The following is a 22,151-nucleotide window of genomic DNA, read 5'->3' on the forward strand; positions in this document are numbered from 1 at the left end:
GTTCGAACAACTATCTAATTTGTAGAATCCGGGCTCCGATCAGCTTTGTCTGAACCATATACCCTTATAATGTATACCTGGGAATAGAGAAAACGAAAAAACCGGCCTATGAAGTTCATGGGCAATATTCTAATTACAGGTTAGATACAACTATTCGAAAACAACTTTGAAAGAATAGATACATCATAAAACAAATATATGGAACAATCAAAACAACTTAGTTCACTAGTTTCTCTTATAAAGTTTTCATATAACCAAAGCACGGAAATCACATCATCATCTAATAAAGACCCATATATCACATAGTTTCAACTATTACTGCATTGGAAAGTTACTGCATAAAGGAATTCAAAAAAATCAATTTGAGTTTACATAATCATTCACAACCACTTCTCTTATAAAGTTTTCATATAACCAAAACATGGAAATCACATTATCATCTAATAAAGACCCATATATCACATAGTTTCAACTATTACTGCATTGGAAAGTTACTGCATAAAGGAATTCAAAAAAATCAATTTGAGTTTACATAATCATTCACAACCACTTCTCTTATAAAGTTTTCATATAACCAAAACATGGAAATCACATTATCATCTAATAAAGACCCATATATCACATAGTTTCAACTATTACTGCATTGGAAAGTTACTGCATAAAGGAATTCAAAAAAATCAATTTGAGTTTACATAATCATTCACAACCCACTATGATTTTATACAAAAAATATATTTTGAAAGATATAATAATTAATAAAACAAACTGATGGAAAGGTACAATACTCATAGTTTTTAAGGCACTGCTAAGGTGCCTTGGCGCTGATTCGGTCTAGAGATGGTAAGGCAGTACTCCGCCTTACGTGAAGTGGCGCCTTTTGGATTTTTTTTTAAACACATTTTAAAATTACTTGATGAAGATTTCAAATATAGATTTTTTATTGGTAGGCGTATGGTTTTGTTAACACTTGAGATATATGGGATCAACTTTACTCCACCCAAAATAACCAAAACAAACAAAACAAAAACACGATTCACAAATAGGGTTTGGATTTTGTCAAGGGTTTTAAGAAAGGGATTTGAGAAGGAATCAAGGAACAAGGAAGAACCACTGATCCAGGTGACCATTTTGCTCCGACAGCGGTGAGTTTCATTCTTCTTTGACAGGAGTAGAAATATAGTGGATGACGTTAGGGCTTAGGCACTCATTTTGGCATCATAGAGGTAAGTATAATAAATACTTGTATTTTTTATGTCTTCTTTTCTTTATATTTATAATTTTGTTCCATAATTATGTGTTTATATTATATGTTAATATGTTATGATGATTGATGATTGATGAAGATGAACTTAGTTTATTCACTTTATTGATTTGTTTTCTTGATGAATATCTTACATTAGTATGAATATGAACCTTTAGTATTTATTTAACATATAAGTAACCGGATTTAACTAGGATTTGAGCCAAATAGATTAGTTTTATAAAAAATTACACATGAATGCTTTAGTCAATAAGACAACGCTTTATGCCCGCCTTATCGCTAAGGCACTCCGAAAGACCCTCAAATGCCTCCGTCGCTTTACCGCCCTAAAAACTATGATTGGATCACTTGTCATTAAGAAAACATAAATGAGTGAAATTCTCATTCAATTCTTCACCTTGAATTTTGTAGGCTTGACTAGCTGGAAAACTAGAGCATCCCCATCAACTAATTCATGTGCAATAGCAAACCCTCTCCATCCTGCACTTAGCCCTGTCTTTTGGGCAAGGAATAATGTTTCATATTCCTCATCATTTTCATCTTCCAAAATGATTCTTTCGTCACGTTTTGAAAGATTAGCTTTGCAGAATTGGTTTGGCAGACCCTGTGGACAAAAAATGCAAGAACTAATTATGATCATGAATTTGAAGGTATCTTTATGCATGATTAGAGTGTGACATGCTGAAGGTTTAAAATATCAACATCACAGGAATTGTTGGACTGTTTCTACAACTGAATCTAGAAGAAAAACAGATTCTTCTATCTCAGCAAAAGAAGAATAAAGGAAAAGAAGAAATATACTAAAACCGCCTCTACTTCTCTATCGTTTTTAGCTGCTTCTTTCCACACACTTGGACTGTTTCTACAACTGACTCTTGAAAGGAAATTCAGGTTAGATGTAGGGAAAAAACAGAATCAGAAAATCTCAGCAAAAGAAGAGAGGAGATAAGTTGAAGCATCCCTATTCTCTGTAGTTTTTAGTATAGTTGTCAAAGCATCACCTAGTCATAGCTTAGGTGACCACCATGGCATCAAGGCACCTTGACAACTAGTGTCTCCTTAGTCACCTAGGCGGGTATTTAAGTCACCTGGCGTCTAGGCCCCCTCCAACGTGTTGGTTCACCTAGACGCCATGACAACTATGGTTTTTAGCTGCTTCTTTTCACACGCACTTGGACTGATTCTATATCATGGCTTTTGTTTGTGTTTTGGACATAAGGATTAGAAACATTTAAGATACATGCAAAGACATTGTTTGTATACATAATAGACTGTAAAAATGAATAACACTTATCGATAACCAACAGTGAGAACTCGGAGCAGAAAATTTTCTATTATTAAATTTTAAGGGAAAAGTAAGGTTGAAAAAGAAGCCTGAAAGGCAGCCTTACACAGAGGGGGCGAAATGACCCCCTCATGAAACGCAGAAATTGCACCCCTGTTGATGCTTCTGCGTGCTCTCATTGCTAACATAGGGCTACATTGCCTTTTAGAGAACCCTCTCCCTAAATTCACTTATTTACAATAGACAAATGAATGCACATACCAGCCAAAATCCACCAGTGACATGAGACTGAAGCATTGGCTTGACAAAGCTTGGAATATTGGGGTCCAGACTTGACTGCAATTCTTCCGCTTTCTGTGCAGCATATTCCCTAGCCTCATCTGAAGCATATACTCGGTTCGACAAATCCCTGCGCTTATAGTTGAAGATTCTACCACCAACAAGCAGAAGCAGTACCACGAGACAAACAGATAAACAAAAAAAGTTGTAGAGAAATATTCATTGGAAGCTGAAAGAGGATAAATAGAAACAGGAAAGAATTTACCAACCTAGATCTAGGTCTCTCAAAAAACTCATTTGTTACCTGGCAAAGAATCATTTCGGTTGATGGAGTTATTAGCAAATCAATCAGAAGTTGAAAAGGACAATCAACAACAGAATCATAGAACACAGAGACTCTTGATGATGGCTTAAAAAAACCAATCTAGGAACAGGGTAGTTAGGGAAGAGGAGAAAATGACTCAAAACTTACTTCCTTGTACACTGGTGCAGGCTTATTTGCCACACGGCTGGACCTTCTAACGATAGCCAAATCAACTTGATGGCGAACCATCCTTGGCGTTCCTGGCTTCTTCATCTGGGGATGAAAATCAGACAGAAAAATCAGAGTAAGAGAAACAATACACAACAAAGGAATGTACAAAATGGGAAGAAAGCAGCGGAAAGGGGGGGGGGGGATTAGAAGAGGAGTTGGGACCGGGGAGGGCTTGGGACTGGAGTTCTTCAGGGTTTGAGCGAGCTTAGAGAGGTTGAGGTCTTCCATCCTTTTCTTGTTCTCCTCCAATCTCTTCCGCCGCATCTCCTCATATGTTGACTTTGCCATCTCCAGACCACAGCTTCTTGCCTTCTTAGTTCTTACGATGATGAAGATTCAGACACAGAGAGACCTAGAGAGAGAGAGAGTCGATAACGAGGAGACTGAAGCGGGAAACGATGCGAGGAACTCAAGAAGTCGACCGTTGGGCTCCGTTGGTACTACCGGCTACTTTCTCCACTCCTCTACTGATGCGACGTTTGAGCGGTTAAGGTTTGAATTCAAATATCGATTTGCAGAACAAGTCCCATTTTTTTACCTCTCTCTCTCCTTTCTTTTTTAAAAGCTGTTCTGTGCTTCCTTCCTGTCGTTTAAACTTGTAAGATTTTTTTTTTTTTTGGTAAAAAACATGTAAGATTAATTAACTCAATTCATAGCTGGGCTTAGAAAAAAAATATTTCTTCAGACTATATAAAGAGAAGTTTAAAATAAATGAAGATTTCAAATCCATAGGTTTGTAAATCAATTATCTGGATGCATTATAAAACCTTACTACTTTATCAAGTCTTAATATTTTCAAATTCATTGTTTGGTTGCATTTATGAAATGATTACATGATCTAAAATCTTAGTGACATGATTTTTCATAAAATTTAATTTGCCATTAATGACCTAGCCTTAGCAGGGTAAGTCTACGTACATTTATCCCTTTTAGACCATACAGTAGTGGAAGCTTCATGCATTAGATTGCTTTTTATTGCCATCCAATAATGATTTTTTTTTTTGGTAACTCAATAATGATTAATAAGTAACATAAGAGAGCCATAGAAATATTGTTTAACAATCCAACAATAATTCACGAAGAATATCACCAAGGAGCTCGAACCTCTAATTGAAACTTCATCTCATGTCTCTCAGCCTTCAACTTTAGAGTCTCACTTTCTTTGTCATTATGTGCACGAGCCTCTTTTAATTCTATACATTTCACTTTAAATTTTTTCATTCTCCTGTTCCAAATAAGCCCTTTTGAACATAGCTTTGTTGTATATCTTTGAGTCCAGTGCCCCTTCTATCTCAAAGGCGAGGCTCATAAGCTGGTGCAATCGAGCACGTAAAAAGCCTATATACATGCCCAGTTGCTCAAAGGCATTCAAGCTATTGTACCAAGATTTAAGAATATCCATAAAAAATTGGATAAAACCCTTTGAGGAAAGAAGAAAAAAAATGTATAATGGACAAGACATTCCTCAATTACTTGTGAACTCTGGCCACTAAGATTAAGAATATTAATAAAAGTAAAAAAATAAAAGATTAAAATAAGGAAAATTTATATTCACCTCCCCTGTCGTTTGCCCTTATTACATCCATCCCCCTCACATTTCGTTTATTACCAATAAATCCACCCAAACTAATACTGTGAGAGAGGTGTTAGTTTTAGAGTACAAAAAGACATATAATAAGCCTTTAACATATACACCCAACATAAAATACCAAATATACCATTTCCCAAAATTCTCACCATTTTTACTGCTCTTTTCCTCGATCTCTTCAATTCTTCTCAACACTTCACTCATCCTAGGATGCCTCTCTGATTCGACAATTATACATTGAAGTGTCTTTTCTGCGAGCCCAGATATCTCATGGTGCCCTGGGCTACTAGCAGTTCCATGTCCAATATATTTGTCGAACAGTCATTCGTTGCCCATTCCTCAAGATCCTTGCCATATTTAAAAAAAAAAATCCTGCAGTCTGTTTTCTTTATCTTGCCATTTTTTAAATATATGATCATAAATTTTTACCATTGCATTCGCATTTTGTGCTTTTTAAAATACATCCGTGCTGAGCACTATATTTTTGCCATCTTACTTTAACATTGGTCTAGATTGGCCACACATCAAATTTAAGCTCATTCAATCATGCACTCTTTCATGTATTTAGGTCCTTGCACCCTCCCTGTAGTGTCAAACTTTCTCAATTTATTTATTTATTTAATTTTTTTTTTTTTTTTGGTTAAATCTTGACATATGAGTAAGGATATAAACGGACAGTCAAAAATTCGAATTCGATTCACATCCCTATATGTTTAGGGTATCTAGATTTGAATTTGAATTATCCTGAAAATAATTATCTGATCATAAAAAAATTAACTAATTAATTATTTCAAGGGTTCTTGAAGTTTAGATAGGTTTCAAAGAATGAGACAAAGAGCTAAGACAATATAGAAAGATGGATTGAAACCAAATTGTATTCAGTGTGATTTTAACATTAGGCATGTGTTCATTAACACGAATGTTACCACTGCCACCTGTGCCACCTGAGATTTCCTGTGTTCATCAAAATTCCACCTGATATATTACTCAATCTAGCAAATCAAGCTATAAAATTTTCAATCCATTCTGTTGCATACCATGTGTGGTCATAATGCAATATATGGGGTGTGTGTGTGTGTGAGAGAGAGAGAGAGAGAGAGAATTCCAGTAGTGTACTGATTACAACCTTCATTGTACCTTGTACTCTTATATTCTTATCATTTGCATAATTACCATGTAGATAGACAGAGACCTCTAGTTACAATGCTGATCTATCTATATTTCACAAAAATATACATCTAAAATCATGTTCCACAAAAGGAAACTCTCCTCTTCTTCACAGAAGTATGTTAGTCCCAACTCCAAAATTTAGCCTACACAAAAAAAGGAGGAAACTGCAACATGACAGAACACAAAGGTCATCATGGAGCATTGACCTCTGCTTGAAACTTCACCTCTTGACTCTTGGCCTCCAATTTCAGTCTCAATTTTTGTCTTCACTTGCATGGACCTCTTTTAATTCCATAAGCTTCACTTCCAGATTTCGTATCTCCTCTACCAAACAAGTCTTGTTCTAACACAGCTTCATTGCACATCTTTGCATCCATTGCCCTTCTGAAAAAAAAAAAAAAGGCAAGGCGCACAAGTTGGTGCAGTCGAGCATGTAAGAACCCAACATTTATGCCCAGGCTCTTAAAGGCATCGAAACACTTGTTCCAAATTGCTAAGTTTTGCTCAGATGTAGTAAGGTTGCAAGACATATGCAGTCTGCCACCTTCACGGTCCCAGAAATTATTCCAGTAATCAACTTACAATCGACGACTGGGAGAAGATGGTCGTGAAGGAAAGCCTTCTGACTACACCAGAGCTCATAATTCTAGGCTCAAACATGTTCAGGAAGTTCAGAATCCATATTCCAACCATTCACTATAATGGTGAAATCCTCAAAGCTTTTCACATCTTTAAATTCCATGGTTGTTGCAGCAAACCTGATGCCTTCCAAACATTTAGAGCCAACTTCTTCAATGTCATCTCCAAACCATTCTCAGACTGGTCGCTCCGGGGTTAGAAACTGATCCTGGAGGAGTATCATTGTGATTACTCTCTTTTAGAACAGACAAAATACTCCCTCATCTACATTTCTTCCTCTACATTCAAGCAAAAAGTAAGCTTTTTTCTTTCTCTTTTGAGTGGAAATGCAAAATCATTGCAACAATTCAATTCAATTCAATTTAGGGAGCAAGTTTTGAAATATCATGAGGCCGACTGAGTTACCAGTAAGAATTTCCTTTCCAGCAACTTTTTCCCTTCCTACATAAAAAAGAAAGTAGTATCAAAATTGATATTTTTCCTAGCAAGTGGATTGGAGAAAGATGTCGAACTTTTAAGCATATAATGGTACAAATACAATGGAAGGGGACCCCCCCCCAGCCCAATATTCAACAGGACCAACATGGAAACTCAGAAGGACTTCATTTTTCTTGCTAAGATAGAAATCCAACAGGGTCATCATATTATAATTTGGAACAATGCAAGGGGGTTGGATCTGCTAGGTAGAAAGTTGAAAGTGATCCATACATCCCGCATGTCAGTCAAGTTAGTGAAATGGAATACACATTTCAGCCTTTCAAAGAGATACATTGAGAGAAACCTCTTCCAGATATCTAGATTAGACATGGCTGCCCTAGAGAACTCTATAAGAATTAGGAAGCTAAATTAAGAATATAATATAAACACCATCATTAGAACCATTAAAAAACTCATACCTCTTTATTACAGAGAAAGGGTGAATCAGATCATAGGTTCACAACACAAACACACAAACAGGAAGAAGAGGAAGAAGCTATGCACTATCAAAGTTTAGCAAGTAAGCAGAAACATGAAGAAGCAAAGAATAGTGGTTGGAGTTGAAAACGAAATGAAGCTTTGGGATGGTAATTGTCTGGTAGAAGGAAAATTGTTAGAACAAACAGAAAGAAACACGAATAAAAACGAACAGAATCCCACAAGATAACACAGAGATTTAACGAGGTTCACACACTGATGTGATGTGATATGTCCTCAGGTGAAGAAGATGATTCACTATGTCCCAAGAAAGGTTACAATGGAGATTTCTCAAGAACACCCAAACTCGCGCCAAGAAACTCCCTCTCATAAACCTAAATCGAAAAACCCCAAATCTCACTTGCTTACACAACAAGACATCATAAAATATACTCCTCCAAGTCAGTTCGATCCATCGGATCACAACCAGTCAAGGCCCAAGTCCTCTGCTACCATCACAGACCTCAGAAAAAATCCCATTTGGGTCACCATCAAAATTTGTCGTAGCAGGCCAATCCTCAAAAACAGTCTAAGAATTCGACAAAAATAACAAAAACAAACAATTTTCCAGCTTAACGACAGGAAGACTATGTGATACATAGTCGTAAAAAGAGTTATGTAGAATGGCACCGAAGAATCACCTTCATATGTCTAGAAGAAGAACAACGTGGAGGTGGAGGAGCAGAAGGTCTTATCCTGAATTGAATCAGCTTTGAAATTCTCTCCATCCTATCGTTCTGCTTCCGCTTAAGAATGCGCTAAACAGAACAGGGAAGAAAGAGCACTTGAAAACAGAGCATGCATATACTTCAAAAACAAAAATTAAGGAAGGATTTGGTTCTAGAGGAGGGAGTTGTTGCCGAGTTTTAGAGTACTGGGCTATAGTCAAAGATGGTTAATACCAGAGGTAGAGGTATTGGATTTACAACTACCTAGCGTAGTTGGTGACCTTTGGTGCGCCGAAAATCCATGCTCACCAGGAGGTCTTGAGTTCAAGCCTCTGGGTTGTTATCCACTTCCTCTCCCTACCTATCACAGAGAGAGAGAGAGAGAGAGAGAGAGAGAGATCTATTGGATTGGTGTTGGGATCAGGTACAATATCAATCTTGAACAATGTTTGAGAAGACGGGATCAAGGTTGGGATCGATTAAGGCCAATACTGATCTGATCCCGATCCATATCGGACATAAATAGCCCTAGATTCAATTAGAAAAAAAAAGTTCTTACTGTTTTACCATTTGTCCGTATCAAACCATTGTCTAAAGTTAAATAAGACTCAGTCGTCAGCATAAAAGCAACCCAGTGCACAAGGCCATGCTACTGCAAGGTATAGGAGGGGCAAATGGATGCAGCCTTACCCTCTACTTTGCAGGAGAGACTGTTTCTAAGTTTTGAATCTATGACCAACATGTTGCAATAATGCAACATAACTCATCAGCAGTCATGAGAGCTATTAATATGCCTTCAGGCAAGAAAAATATCCTAAAATGAAACACATATCTAAAGACCCTTAAATTCCTTTCTTCTTTATACTTGCAAGCACACCCAAACTTTGCATCTCAGCGTAAACTTGTCCCATTAAAAAGGGCACATGCCCACAACGAATGGAGGGCAAAAACCCTCTTAAGCAAACCAAAGAGATAGTAAGAAGAAAAGCTATGATTATAAGCTGTAGCCATAAAAATAAAATATTAAAAGATATGGTTCACATTGGAAAAGCAAACCACAAGAGTTGAAGAGAGGGTTACCACAATTTTTCTGCCATATTATCCACAACATTGACCTTTCTATGGCTAACATCCAAGTAAAACCCTTGGTTTTATGAGGGTTTTAGATCCCCATATATAGTCTGCAGAAAAATGATCATTCATATTTGCTCTATTTGGTTAAAGCCAAATAAAGGGAAGGAAAGTGAAATCAAATCAATATCACAGTGGAATTTTTTGTAATAATCATTTCACATGATGGTATAATTAACTCCAAAAAATATATATATATATAGGATTCAAGATGTCACTCAATTAGGTGGTTCACGGTTCACCCCATCTATGAACCATTCAGGTGGTTCCCAACAACATAATTCAGTATTTTGCCGAAAAGCCTTCACCTCTAAGGCCTTCAAATTGGCGAGCCACTTGGGTTGACGTTCGATCGTGAAATATTTGAGCTCAACTAAATTCAGAAAGAAGATCAGTAATCATTTTAAGACTCTTTTTAGGCCTTCGAAAAGTTTGCCTTTCTCCAGTATTAATAGCATCAACTAGCTCCTGCATCTAATAACTTCCCTTCGATGGCAAAAAAGTGACCCTTAAGATTTGTGATATATCCCCAAAAGAATTTTTGTCTAGATTGCAAAAAAAGTGCAAAAACGCGTACTACATAGGTTGGAGGTTCCGTGTGTACCAACTCCTGTAAGTAACTCCAGCAATTTGATCAAACTTAAAAACTTTTCAGTATCAAATTATAATGACACTATTAGTGAGAGACAAGATTCTAGATTTTCTTAATGTCCAAATGCTAATATGATCAATGCTAATAAAATCCATATACAATATTAGAAAATGAGATCCAATATTAATTTAACACATTTCCATATACAATAGAAAATGAGATCTATTAAAGAATATATAGTGGCATGTATAGTGGAAATTATATTAATTTAAAAAACAAGCCAGAAAAATATTGAAGAATGTGAGACTTTTAGATCAAGTACAATTAATTATACAGCCAAAAAAAAAAAGAGCAACCCATTGCACAAGGCTCCCGCTACTATAGGGTCTGGGAGGGGCAAATGTACGCAGCCTTACCGCTACTTCCTAGGAGAGGCTGCTTCCAAATTTCAAACCTGTGAGCAAAAAGTTGCAATAGTGCAACTTAATTGGTGCACCACAAGCTCTCGCACAATAAAATGTGTTAATTATCTCAAATCGAATGCATTCAAAAATCAGTTAACTTGCCAATAAGGCAGAGTTGTCCTCTCAACTCCATCAATTAAAAAAAAAAAAAAAAAGGACACCCACGGGGACGTGGGAGGAGTCTAACCCTAGCTTTTCAAAAAGAATCAGTTGAATCAGCTTGACCAGAATTGAGATCGACCAATTTGATCTCAATTTTTAAAACCATGGATTGGGGCATAGAAGGGGTGGTTATTGCTGGCAGGGGTGTCAATTCAAGGATTAGGCCTAATTCAATCCCCACCAATTAAAGGCCCCACATCATTTCCGCCAGTGTATGGGCATGTGTTAAGTTTGCCTCGAATTCTTAACCCGTTTTCAAGATTGACCCGATCCGACATATTTTGGTGGTGACCCGAATGGGAAGTTTTCTAAGATCTGTGATGGAAGCGGAGGGGTTGGGCCGATAGACCCAAGCCTAGAGCCTAGCATTGATCTCGTATGGGGGTGTGGGTTCGACCGGATCGACTTCGACCGGATGGACCAGCCCACGACTTGAAGTATATAATGTATTGTTGTCTTGTTGAGAAAGTCATTGTATTTTGGGGATTTTTCGAGCTAGGGTTTCAGGGCGAGTTTTCTCGCCACTGCTTGGTGTAATCTCTCTTCTGCATAGTGAAACATTCTTCTTCACCCGAGGACGTAGCACACCACTCTAGTGTGTGAACCTCGTTAAATCTCTGTGTCGTGCGGATCTTTTATCTATTTATTTTCGTATTTCTTGGTGTTTGATCTAACATGTTTATATTTAGATCTTTAATTTAGCAGCTAAACAGAAGATATATGTGTGTGAATATCTAATTTAGCAGGTATAAAAATTACTACAATGATAAAATTCATTAGGGAGTAATCTTGAAAGCCTCAAATTAGCATGTAATGTAACTCAAAGTTGCATAAGCCACAAAGACTTCATAATTTGTTTAAAGATCAGAAGGGTGGTTCTGAACTTCTGATTGCTAAGTTTGGCTGGCTGAATATATTTTACTGCAATGTGGAGGGTTGAGGGCTGATCAAGGTTTATCTGACTTTGTTATTTCTTCTACCAAATGACCTAATATTCATCTGCTTATTCCAACTATTGGGAAGACTGGGAACCAACTTGACAGAACAAATGTAAAGTTTAGTCATATGGCTTACTTTTTATGATGGCATTCATGGACATCTAGAATAGAGAGAGAGAAAAGTTAAAAGAGTAAAAGAGTGGTAACTTCTGTACATTATTCTTCAGTTCTCCCTTTGATAGATTAGGTATTCATGATACCCTAAGAAAAGAACATCTGGAACAACTCCTCCACTGCCCATAAAAAATTGTTGTAAAACATAAGCATATCAAAACCAGGAGTTGGGCTAATATATTTGCATGAAGATCTCTCTCCATCAATAAGACATTTGTTAAGCTTCATTCAATCTAATCCTTTCTTTCTCTTTTTTTTTCCCCAAATAATAGAAAGAAAAATAAAGCAGACTTTTTAATTCACCTTGAATAAATACATGCTGTACCATTTCGGTAACTCAACCATGTTAGTTGAGCTCATACTGACTCTGCCATCTTGCCTTCAATCTTTGGAGGAACCTTCAACACCTTAACATGAAAGGCAAACTGCACAACACCAGGTCTTAAAATGTTAGAAACTGACCTAAAAATAGAATGTGCTATCAATACCCATGCAGCAACAAAAAATCCATTCTATTTCATTATTCAAAGCAATCCACTAGAATGCCCATCCCTCTCCCATTTTTATATTTGAACAGGTTTCCCAAACCTGACATATCATAAATTGGATAAGCTTAATCAATCCCAGCCTGATTAATAACAGATCAATTTGGGCTGCACATATTCCCTGAGTTACTGTAGCTTGACCTGCATAAATCTGCCGGTTTGCCACCGGTAAGCAAGTGCATGTCTTAGAAAAATAAAACAAAAAGGTACTCAACTCACAAGGTTATGAAGCTATTGACTTCAGGAAGTGAAGTTCTTACATTTGCAAACTTATCGACTGAGTCCAAAACATTAAACACAAACTACTCACTGTTTCTGAAGTAAACTATGCATGGAAGAGTAATTTCTGACTTCATGTATGAATTAGATAGCAAACTGCTCCCACAGAAAGATGTAATTCATGCTCACTAGAGACAAGGTGAATAAAGAAAGACAACATGATGTAGAACATAAAACATAAATAGCATAGAGGAATAAAACATACATGTGCGCTGCAAAGTATTTATCAGGCCGTGCATCTCTATAATGTTGCATCTGCTTGGAATGTCTGATGCCTAGATCTTTAATTTGATTTAGGCTTGTTTCTTCCCCCTTTTTCAGCTTTTGCCTGTATTTTCTTTTCTCACACCCCCCTCCCAAATAAAAAAAATCTTTCCCCCTCCCCTTTGGGGCTGTATGTTCTTCATGCACCTTGAATATTGCAACAAAAAAAAAACTGGTATTCTAGGAGCAGAGGAGCAGAGTGAGAAATTTTATCTAGGGAGCCAGGTTGAGAAGACAACGGTCACTTGGTTTGGGATTCAGTTAAAGTCCAGTTGAGGTTCTATTGAAATGAGTTTTACTATCATCGAAAAATTCATTGGATTGTTTGCACCTTCCAATAGTCAAATAACAGTTTCTTCTCATATTTCATGCCCATTTCAACCAAATCCAAATGGTCTGCAATTCTCTAATGGAAGGTTGATATGGAATACTAACAGTTGGATAGAAAGTGGACCATGTGATTTAGGCATTAATCCAATTTCAAAGCCAAACCCAATCATATAGTTTGCAGTGTATTGAATGTTTTCCTAGTATCATCAGACACCTAAGTATCATCCAAAATTGACTGGTAGGATGTTCCATTCATGAACAACCACCTAGAATTCTTGCATATTTGGGTACCAATTTTTGACCTAATTTCTTCCTATATATAATTTTGGCAATCCTGTGGCACAACAGTTAAGTTGCACAATTGCAACATGTTGGTCACAGGTTCAAAACCTGGAAACAGCCTCCCTTGCAAAGCAGGGGTTTAGGCTGTGTACATTTGCCGCTGCCAGACCCTACAGTAATGGGAGCCTTGTGCACTGGGTTGCTCTTTTATTGGTCATGAAGCCACCACATGCCATGGTTTCCCTTCCTACCACATATAGCTTAAAGACTAGAGAAAAGTTAGGGGAAGCCATGCCCCCCACCCCCCACCCCTAACCCTCCTAGCTCCAACCCTGAGCAGAGGCCAACAAACAAACAATATCAGTAAGAAATGGGTGTCAAATTTTAGTAGACTAGTAGAGTATAACAGAATCTTAATAAAACCCAACTTTTTTTATGGAGACAGAATAATAATTTTAATAAGCTGTAAAAACTAACATGTACATATACTGTCTTAACTGAAAAATATGAGATATTGTTTGACTGTGAAACATGCAGGTTCTCTCTGGTTGGATGGAGCAAATTGAAAAGTAAAGTAATAACAAAAACAAAACGGAACTTACAAACTAATACCCAATCATAATTGAACTACCTTAAAGACTTATAAATATATATAATTAAAGTTGGGTTCTGCTAAGGTCACAAGAAACTTGACCGAAGCAGCTTATGACTTCAATACAAATGCATCCTCGGACATCAGGACTCTGATTTAAAAGGGGACAGGAAAATAGAATTTTTTTTCCAGACAGCTGATGGCATCATGACAAATTCGTAAGGTTAGAATTTCTGATTGAAGTTTTCAACTAAACTCTTAGATTATGGTAGAAATAAATAGAGAGAAGGAAAATTTTAGTTCTCTTCTAAACAAATATCTAAAATACAATTATTTTCTGCCATTCTCTTGGTCTTCTGTTCTTAAAATATGTTACTTCAAGACATTTTTCATCCATTCAGAAGGAGACACAACTGATAATTTGTAATGCTATTCACCATTTTGTCTGAAGCAAGGAAATATAGTTAATTAGACCAGAATGTAGCAAAGAAAAGAAGCTATAGGTACCTGTCCACTAAGCAGATGCACAACCCTATAGACACCAGACCATCATGCATATGATTATATTTCAGTAAACCTAGTTTGGAGCATACAACTTTGGTTTGGAGAATATAAACATCAAATATGAAGAAAGTAATGACTTCCTATGGAGTTTCATATCACAGCTGTAATTTTCTTACCCAAAAAAAAAAAAAAAAATCATAGAAGTCCCCTTTTTATTTGTTTTATACAACATTGGATGCTACAATAAACAAGTAAGCTTAAGCTCTCATTTATGGCAATATGCTGTATGGAAAATATAACACAAAAGGTAGCCTTTTTAACAATGTATTTGAGCACTCAGAGATGATAGAACATTTCTGCAGCAATTGCAGCAGATCAATTGTCAAAATGATCAAAGATGAAACTCATCACTGCCTAAACATTCTAAATAATATAAGTTCAGTAAAAATGAATGAGTAAAAGAACCATCATCTAGATCCAGCTCAAGAAGCAACATGTCATCACACTTCACATTCAATAGCTGAATTGTATAACATAGAAATAGAGTGACACGTTGAGATGTTTTGAAGGGGTTATCAGCACAATGAGCTAATTTCACAAATTGGTGCTCATAGTAGTTGGAGAAGCTTACAACATGGTTGAATTTGATTGGTTTCTTTAATGCGGAGAAGAATATTATGATAAAAAAACTTGGATTACCTTTTGAGTTTGTGATGCAGATTAATTACCAAAATAGGCTTTTTTTATTAGAAATAAGCCTAGGGTTGGGTTCCATACATGTTAGGCCATTGATCCCATGTGTTTTGAGTGTAATAGATCACTTTTATGGGTCTAAAAGGGGAGGTCTAAGATTGAATACGGGATTACTAGTTAGTTTCCATTTTCATTAGTTTCCTTTTTAGTTGGGCTTGATTTGAGTTATATTTGTTTCTTTAGGAGTCAAGTTATTAATTGAGTCAAGTCATTAGTAGTTAGTTTCCTTTTTCAACTAGTTTCTAATTTCAGTTAGTTTCTAATTTCAGTTTTTAGTAACTATTGTATTAGGAGAATATTTGGTTTCCTTTTTGAGGAACCTTCTATTTTGTAATTCCCTCCCCCATTAACATTATAAATAAAGAAGAGGAGGCTCCTAAAAGCCTAGATGATTTTTTGAAAAACAAATTAATGGCTGCTACTATTGTCTTCGTCATGGAGATTTGTCTTGTGTTTGATCAAGGCTGAAGGAATTGGTGTTTGATCCAATTGACTCTTTACGGTGTGAAGCCCAAGAGGTTTATTTCAAGTGTTTTATTCTTCTCTTTTCAATCTTTATTATCAAGGTTCTACTGCTGCCAAACAAATCAGGTATTTATTCTGCTGCACCTTATTAATATTGCTGGTTATTAGCTTATTGGGTCTATTGAAGTCTGGGTTAGATAGTGTTGAATATTGTGATCGATAGCTACTGTTATCCTTTTTTTCTGTGGTCTGATTTTGCTTACTGGTATATCAATCTGCTGTGGATTATTGGGGAGGTTATGTGGTTGTTCTTAGATTAAAAGATCATGAAGCTGAGACTTGGTTAGACCCCTATCCTAGTCTATATTAGTTTGTCTTATACAAAAGAAGGAAGTGTAGGGACACAGTCATGGAATGTATGAAAAATGAACTTTCTTCATCAAGGCAGAAATATAGTGATCATTAAAGCATTTTTGTCATGCATAACTAACTAATATATGTCTTCTTTTACTATTCCAGTTTTGATTGCTAACGGAACAGATTTCAGATGAATTCACTACAGATCAGAGGAGATATATAAATATCAACTAGTATTATTCTGGGATGAAGTTTGTTAAAGGTGGTTATTGTACTTGCCTATTCATAATCCACTTCATATAGGTAAATCCAGAGCAAAAGAAGTCGCATGAACAGGCTTCAGGGTAGAAGCAGCGGGTGGGTCCTCTGGTGGTACTAGATTCTGGAGGGCATATGCAGTTGGCTCCTGATCAAGTCAGTCTAAAAGTTGAATAGGGGGCAAAACTTGCTTGTGGCTGCTTAGATGATGTTCCAAAACCTGTTTGAGAGCCAATTATCCAGAACCCTACGTACACCTGCTAATACCACAGTCGGGACAAAGATACTACAATCAAATATGGCCCTGCTGTTTTAGAGGTATGTTAAGTGCGCCCTCCTCAATTACATATCCAATCTGCAGCTGGACATAAATTCTGAAGACTGCAGGATATGGCATCTTGAAGCTTCAGACCATCCCAGCATAACTATAATATAGGGTAGTCAATAATGAAAGTCCTTCGAAGGGTATAAGGATTCAATGGGTTTCCTTCAAAAAGTTCATTTTTTTTTCCTGGACAGAATTTCTAGACAATATATTGATCATTGATCACCTGATAAGCAGAGGCTATTCTATGCCCAGGTCAATTCACCTTCTCATCCACTGTGTGTATGCTTTAGAAGTGTGACATTTTTGTTGAATAAGAATTTTTTTTTTTTTTTTGGGTGGGGGGGTGTTGTTGGGAGGAGGGGAGGGGTTAAAAACAGAGAAGGCTCTCAATTTTAGATACCTAGAGTGGTACAAATGAACCTGCAAAGTCTACGAAACTTTGATTGCTTCTCCCATCAGTCATTCCATGGTCCATCTGGGAGGAAAGAAATGCAGCAGAACCAGCTGTAGTATGGTAGTCTAGGCTAAAATTTTGGTATACTTTGGGATTCTACTGTTTAGAATTCAAAAATATAAGTTTACCTGATATCGATACAGACTACCAAAGCTTTTCTACCTAAAAATCCACTTCTTTAATAGGCCTTGCAAACCTTTTTATCCAGTCCTTTAACATGGTTATAAAATCATGGACTGACTACCAGTAAGCAAAATTAAAGCCCACAAACAAGCTGAGAGGTACATATATGATCATTATGCTGCTAAGTCTTCCATTCATTTTCTAGAGTCATTTGAATAGTGAGATCCATTAATATATATTCATTTTGGGCTCCCAAACTCACTTTCTATTTTTATGTGCAAATTTACACCAATATCATTCAATACATTTCTTCTTGATTCTTTACCTTTCTATACAAATAGAGTAGCATATAGGGCTAAAACATTTGAGCCATTTAATACAGAGATTTACAGCAAGGTGCAAGTTTTATATAGTTGCATTTGCCACAGTAGCTTGAGCCACAATAATGGTATCCAGCCTCGAAAATGACCAAGAATTTTTATACGAATTATGCCACTTCAAGAAAGGGTTGTGAGGATATTGCGGAAACGTTCAAAACAGGTTCTTATTCATCAAAAATAATACTGTTATGAACAATTAAAATGCTGAAAATCCACATTTTCTTGTCTTTTTTTAGAGCAGTAACTTTATTGAAAGGACAAAGCAGAACGAAACAGTACAGTACAGCAGAACAATCCAATAAAGCAAACTACAGCCAAAGCATAAACTCAATCAGACGAGGGAAAGATATAGACAAACTAAAAAGGAATGGGATACACCCTCGACAAGTAATTTCAATACTGGCCTGACTTTTGGATAACTTGCCCGCACCTGAAATGCACAATCTTGGAGCTGTATGAGATATTCATAGGCAGCACTGGCCCCCTAGCATGCCTGATTAAGTGATTCAGTCTCCAAGGGCCCTGAACTTTCAGCAATCATCTTCTTTCTCTCATTGCAATTTCTTGAATTCATTATAGTATGCTATTGCCGCCGGTAGGCTTATCTGCCATAGCCAACAGCCCTGGGATGATGGCCACAGGGAAACAGAAATGGTAGATGAGAAGGTGTGTCTCTCTTTCTTTAATAAGTAACAGAAGTTTGTATCAAATCAGACTGTTTCTCCCTTCAGTGACATATTAATGGCAATAATCTTCTGAATTCTGTGTGACTTAACTTATATTACAGAGACAGTTCATTCCGATGGTACAGTCTTATCAATTGGTCTACTCACTTGAGGTTCTGCACAGAACCAATGGGCGCTATATTTATAGAGACGATTTTAATTGCCTATACAATATCATAGAATCTTTTCTGATTGACATGAATGGAGGTGCACACCAAGAAGAGATTGAAAATAATATTGCCATAAAGGAAAGAATCTTTAGATTAATGCTAATACAAGGCTTCAGCTTGAAAAATCCCAAAGCATTATAGTACAAAAACAGCAGTTGTCCTAGTGTTCGAGAGACACAGAGACAGAAGAAACTAAAACAGAGAAGGCAACACAACATTATGACTTTCATGGTCAAATAACAAAGAGCGGACCTGATGAATAAAATAGTGAGACAGAACCTAATGTATCAGTCACTAACATTCTGATATTAAACTGCAAATATACGCTGTTGGGATAGAATGGCTCCTACTAGCTCTCCCCTCCTATCCTGAAAGAAGAGTCTCTAACCAAGCTGTGGTTGAACTATGCAACCGTTTTCACTGGATACCTATCAATGCAATCTTCCCAAGGACTATTGGGAGATGGCTTGACAGTGCGAAGGGCTTCCCAAACTGCACTGTTACACTTGAAACCACTCCCAAAAGCAATCTGCCAGACATGGTGACCCTTCCGCATCCTCCCCTTGGCTTCCATATAGGCCAACTCATACCATATAGAGCTGGATGACGTGTTCCCAAAACGATGGAGAGTCATCCTAGAAGCCTCAACATGTATGGGCAGCAACTGCAAGTTCCTCTCCAATTCATCAATCACAGCCCTTCCCCCCGCGTGTATGCAGAAGTGATCAAAAGCAAGCTTGAAATCAGGAATGTAAGGCTTGACTTTGGCATTGAAGAGTTTCTTGGCCACCAGAGTAGTGAAGAAGAGAAGCTGCTCGCTGATTGGGAGGACGAGAGGGCCCAGTGTAGTGATGTTGGTCTTAAGGGCCCCTCCAGCAATGGCCATGAGATCCTTAGACAGTGAGACCCCGGTTTTACCTGCATCATCTTGCTCCTGGTAAACACATTGGAACGCCTTGTCGTCGGCACCTTTGTGGGTCCTCACGACATGAACGAGCTTGTACTTGGCCCGTTTCCGATCGGTGGCCTTGTTCGAGAGCAGAAGAGCAGCGCCACCGACGCGGAACAGACAATTGGGTATCAGCATAGACTTTCTGTTCCCAAAGTACCAGTTCTGCGTAATGTTCTCAGTGCTCACAACGACAGCATAGGTGTTCCGATGCACCTGGAGCATATCCTTCGCAAGGTCAACGGCGATGACTCCAGCACTGCAACCCATCCCACCCAAATTAAAGCTCCGGATGTTCCCCCTCAACTTGTACTTGTTGACGATCATGGCAGACAGCGAAGGCGTCGGATTGAAGAGGCTACAATTCACGACAAGAATCCCAATATCCTTGGGCTTAATGGAGGTATTGAGGAAGAGATTGTCAAGAGCGCCAAACATGACCTGTTCGGCCTCTTCACGAGCAGCAGCCATGGAAGGTCGAGGAGGAAGACAATGCATCGCCTCAGGGACATAAGTCTCCTCGCCTAGGCCAGAACGCTCGAGAATCTTGAGCTGAAATTCGAGTGATGAATCATCGAAGTCACCGGTGAGTTTGGAGTGCTCCATGAATTGCTGGTACCGGACCTTGCAATGTGAAGGAGGACGGTGGCAGGAATAGTCGACGAGGTAGACAGGGCGAGGCCGAGTCATGATATAAACGGTGCCGCCAAAGACGAGGAAAGCAAAGCAGATGATGACGCTTACGAGATTAAACTGTAGGTGGAGCCAGAGCTGGCGGACATCCTCCGGGTTCATCTGAGCAGCCTCAATCACGATCACAACCATGAGAGGGATAAGACATAGGGTTAGGAGATGTGTAATCAAATAATGGTAACCTAACTTGACATATTTCAGATTCACACTCTGCAAAAAATCCGGTAATCTCCGACTAGGCTGGATCTGAACACCAGTGGTAGCGACGCCACCACCACCGCCAGGAGTAGAAGCAACAGCAGAACTGTTATGGTCACCTTCAACCGCCCCGCCTCCTCCACCTCCTCCCATTGTCTCCTAAATTGTAGTATGAGAATCAGCGACCGTGATTGATAAGACAATTCGATTTGAAGAAAGAAAAAAAAAAGAGCAAAATCTATAGAGATTGATTGTGAAAAAGAAAGAACTAAATTGCGATGTTGTCTGGTATCACGTAATGGAAGTATGGTCACAGCGATCCTGGGAGAGAATATCGAGATTCTTCAGATTAACGGTTACAATAACCGTTTTCTCTCTGATCTGCCACAGTTGATGAAACCTTGAGAAAGATCTACTTCTCTCCATCGTTTTCTTATCATTTTGGAGGATTAAATAATGCTGTAATGGCGATATTGAGTGGTTGCGATGTGAGTCGTGAGAGTTCCAGTGAGAGAGAGAGAGAGAGAGAGAATGGATGACTGATCTCGTTCTTCGTTTTCTGTTTTTCATTTGGGGCAGAACAATAAAATATCTTAATTTCCCTACTTGGCCTTTTGAATAACTCCACGCTTCTATTTTGGGCCCTTGTCATTATTAGGTCATTAGGGGGTTTCAGGTATCGGTATTGGTATCGTTGAAACATTTTGATATTCAATATGGATGATTATATCAATTGGAACTTATTATGATTATTTCTTAAGCTTAGACGGATATTTATGAAACTTATTATGATCATTTCTTAAATTTGGACGAATATTCATGACTCTTGACTAGATTTCATGTGTTTTGTTACTCGTCTAAATCAAAACCTGATTTTTCAGTCATTTATATACTAAAAATTTGATTTTTTTTTATTAAAAAATAACTTTTTGATCTCCCATTGGCTTAATGAGACCAATCTATATGGAATATGCTTGTGACAATTCATAGCCGTCAAAATGTCAAACTTTAACCTAAAACCATGGTTTAAGTATTGGCCAACAACCTATTGACCGTGACTGATACTAATTTTAGTATATGACTTGTACATATCCATAGATACGATAAATATTTATTTTTTTATTAGAAAAATAAAGATTTGATCTCGTATCAACTTGATACCGTCGACATGTATCGGTTTCGGTGTTGCCATCAATCATTCTGGTATTGAGTCCTTGCCTGAAACAAGTATGAGAAGTGGACCATATCAAGCGATTAAAAAAATTAATTTCCTATATTACTATAATACAACTTAACACCACTCCATTATAGGCGATATGATTGAAGAGCCCACAAATTTCTCGTTAGTCAATATGTCAAATTTATCTTGGAGCTTTTTTTTCTTTTTTTTGAAAAAAGTTTGGATGGTTCATTTTGTACAAAAAGGCAATTTCACTGTAATAGAATCTAATGTCATTTTGATAATTTTATATAAGAGAAATTAAATTATTCTCGCATTGATGATGTAAGAAGTTACTCATGCTTTCTCATATCCTGTTCATAGAGTTCCTACATTGACATTTTCTCTCATTTTGATCATATGGATCCATATTTGGATGAAATCATACCTCTCCCTTTGTCAATCTTGAACTCATTTCTAAGTATTTTTTTCTAGCTATTCTC

At 37.4% G+C, this 22,151-nt stretch overlaps 2 protein-coding genes and 1 long non-coding RNA gene across 6 annotated transcripts in view; all 3 read right to left on the bottom strand.

Annotated features, from left to right (window-relative positions):
- The window catches only part of LOC122078028 (B3 domain-containing protein At3g19184-like), a 48,928-nt gene extending 45,008 nt beyond the window's left edge, over window positions 1–3,920 (bottom strand). The window contains exons 1-6 of one of the 3 annotated variants that reach the window (XM_042643914.1): window positions 3,523–3,918; window positions 3,298–3,402; window positions 3,095–3,129; window positions 2,808–2,976; window positions 1,659–1,865; window positions 1–77 (exon numbers count right to left, since the gene is read on the bottom strand). In XM_042643914.1, coding sequence (XP_042499848.1) covers window positions 15–77; window positions 1,659–1,865; window positions 2,808–2,976; window positions 3,095–3,129; window positions 3,298–3,402; window positions 3,523–3,648 — 705 coding nt within the window. In that variant the 5' untranslated portion in view covers window positions 3,649–3,918 and the 3' untranslated portion in view covers window positions 1–14. Of the gene's footprint in view, window positions 78–1,658; window positions 1,866–2,807; window positions 2,977–3,094; window positions 3,130–3,297; window positions 3,403–3,522 lie in introns of all 3 variants that reach the window. The other 2 variants (XM_042643917.1, XM_042643908.1) reach the window with 2 other exon arrangements.
- Window positions 3,921–6,143: 2,223 nt separating this feature from the next.
- LOC122078075 lies at window positions 6,144–15,444 on the bottom strand. 2 transcript variants are annotated; one of them, XR_006139975.1, is made up of 4 exons: window positions 14,640–15,444; window positions 12,144–12,265; window positions 7,163–7,198; window positions 6,144–6,965 (listed from the first exon to the last, which is right to left on the bottom strand). It is a non-coding gene; the product is annotated as an uncharacterized LOC122078075 (long non-coding RNA). The 2 variants fall into 2 exon arrangements; XR_006139974.1 differs by lacking the exon at window positions 14,640–15,444 and having other exon boundaries at window positions 12,144–13,778.
- A 3,272-nt stretch (window positions 15,445–18,716) lies between these two features.
- On the bottom strand, window positions 18,717–21,067 carry LOC122078064 (3-ketoacyl-CoA synthase 4-like). The gene has a single exon (XM_042643937.1). The coding sequence runs from the start codon at window positions 20,640–20,642 to the stop codon at window positions 19,053–19,055; it is 1,590 nt and encodes a 529-aa protein (XP_042499871.1). The 5' UTR covers window positions 20,643–21,067; the 3' UTR covers window positions 18,717–19,052.
- Window positions 21,068–22,151: the final 1,084 nt, after the last annotated feature.

Source organism: Macadamia integrifolia, chromosome 1, assembly GCF_013358625.1.
Source record: "Macadamia integrifolia cultivar HAES 741 chromosome 1, SCU_Mint_v3, whole genome shotgun sequence".
Lineage (NCBI taxonomy): Eukaryota > Viridiplantae > Streptophyta > Magnoliopsida > Proteales > Proteaceae > Macadamia > Macadamia integrifolia.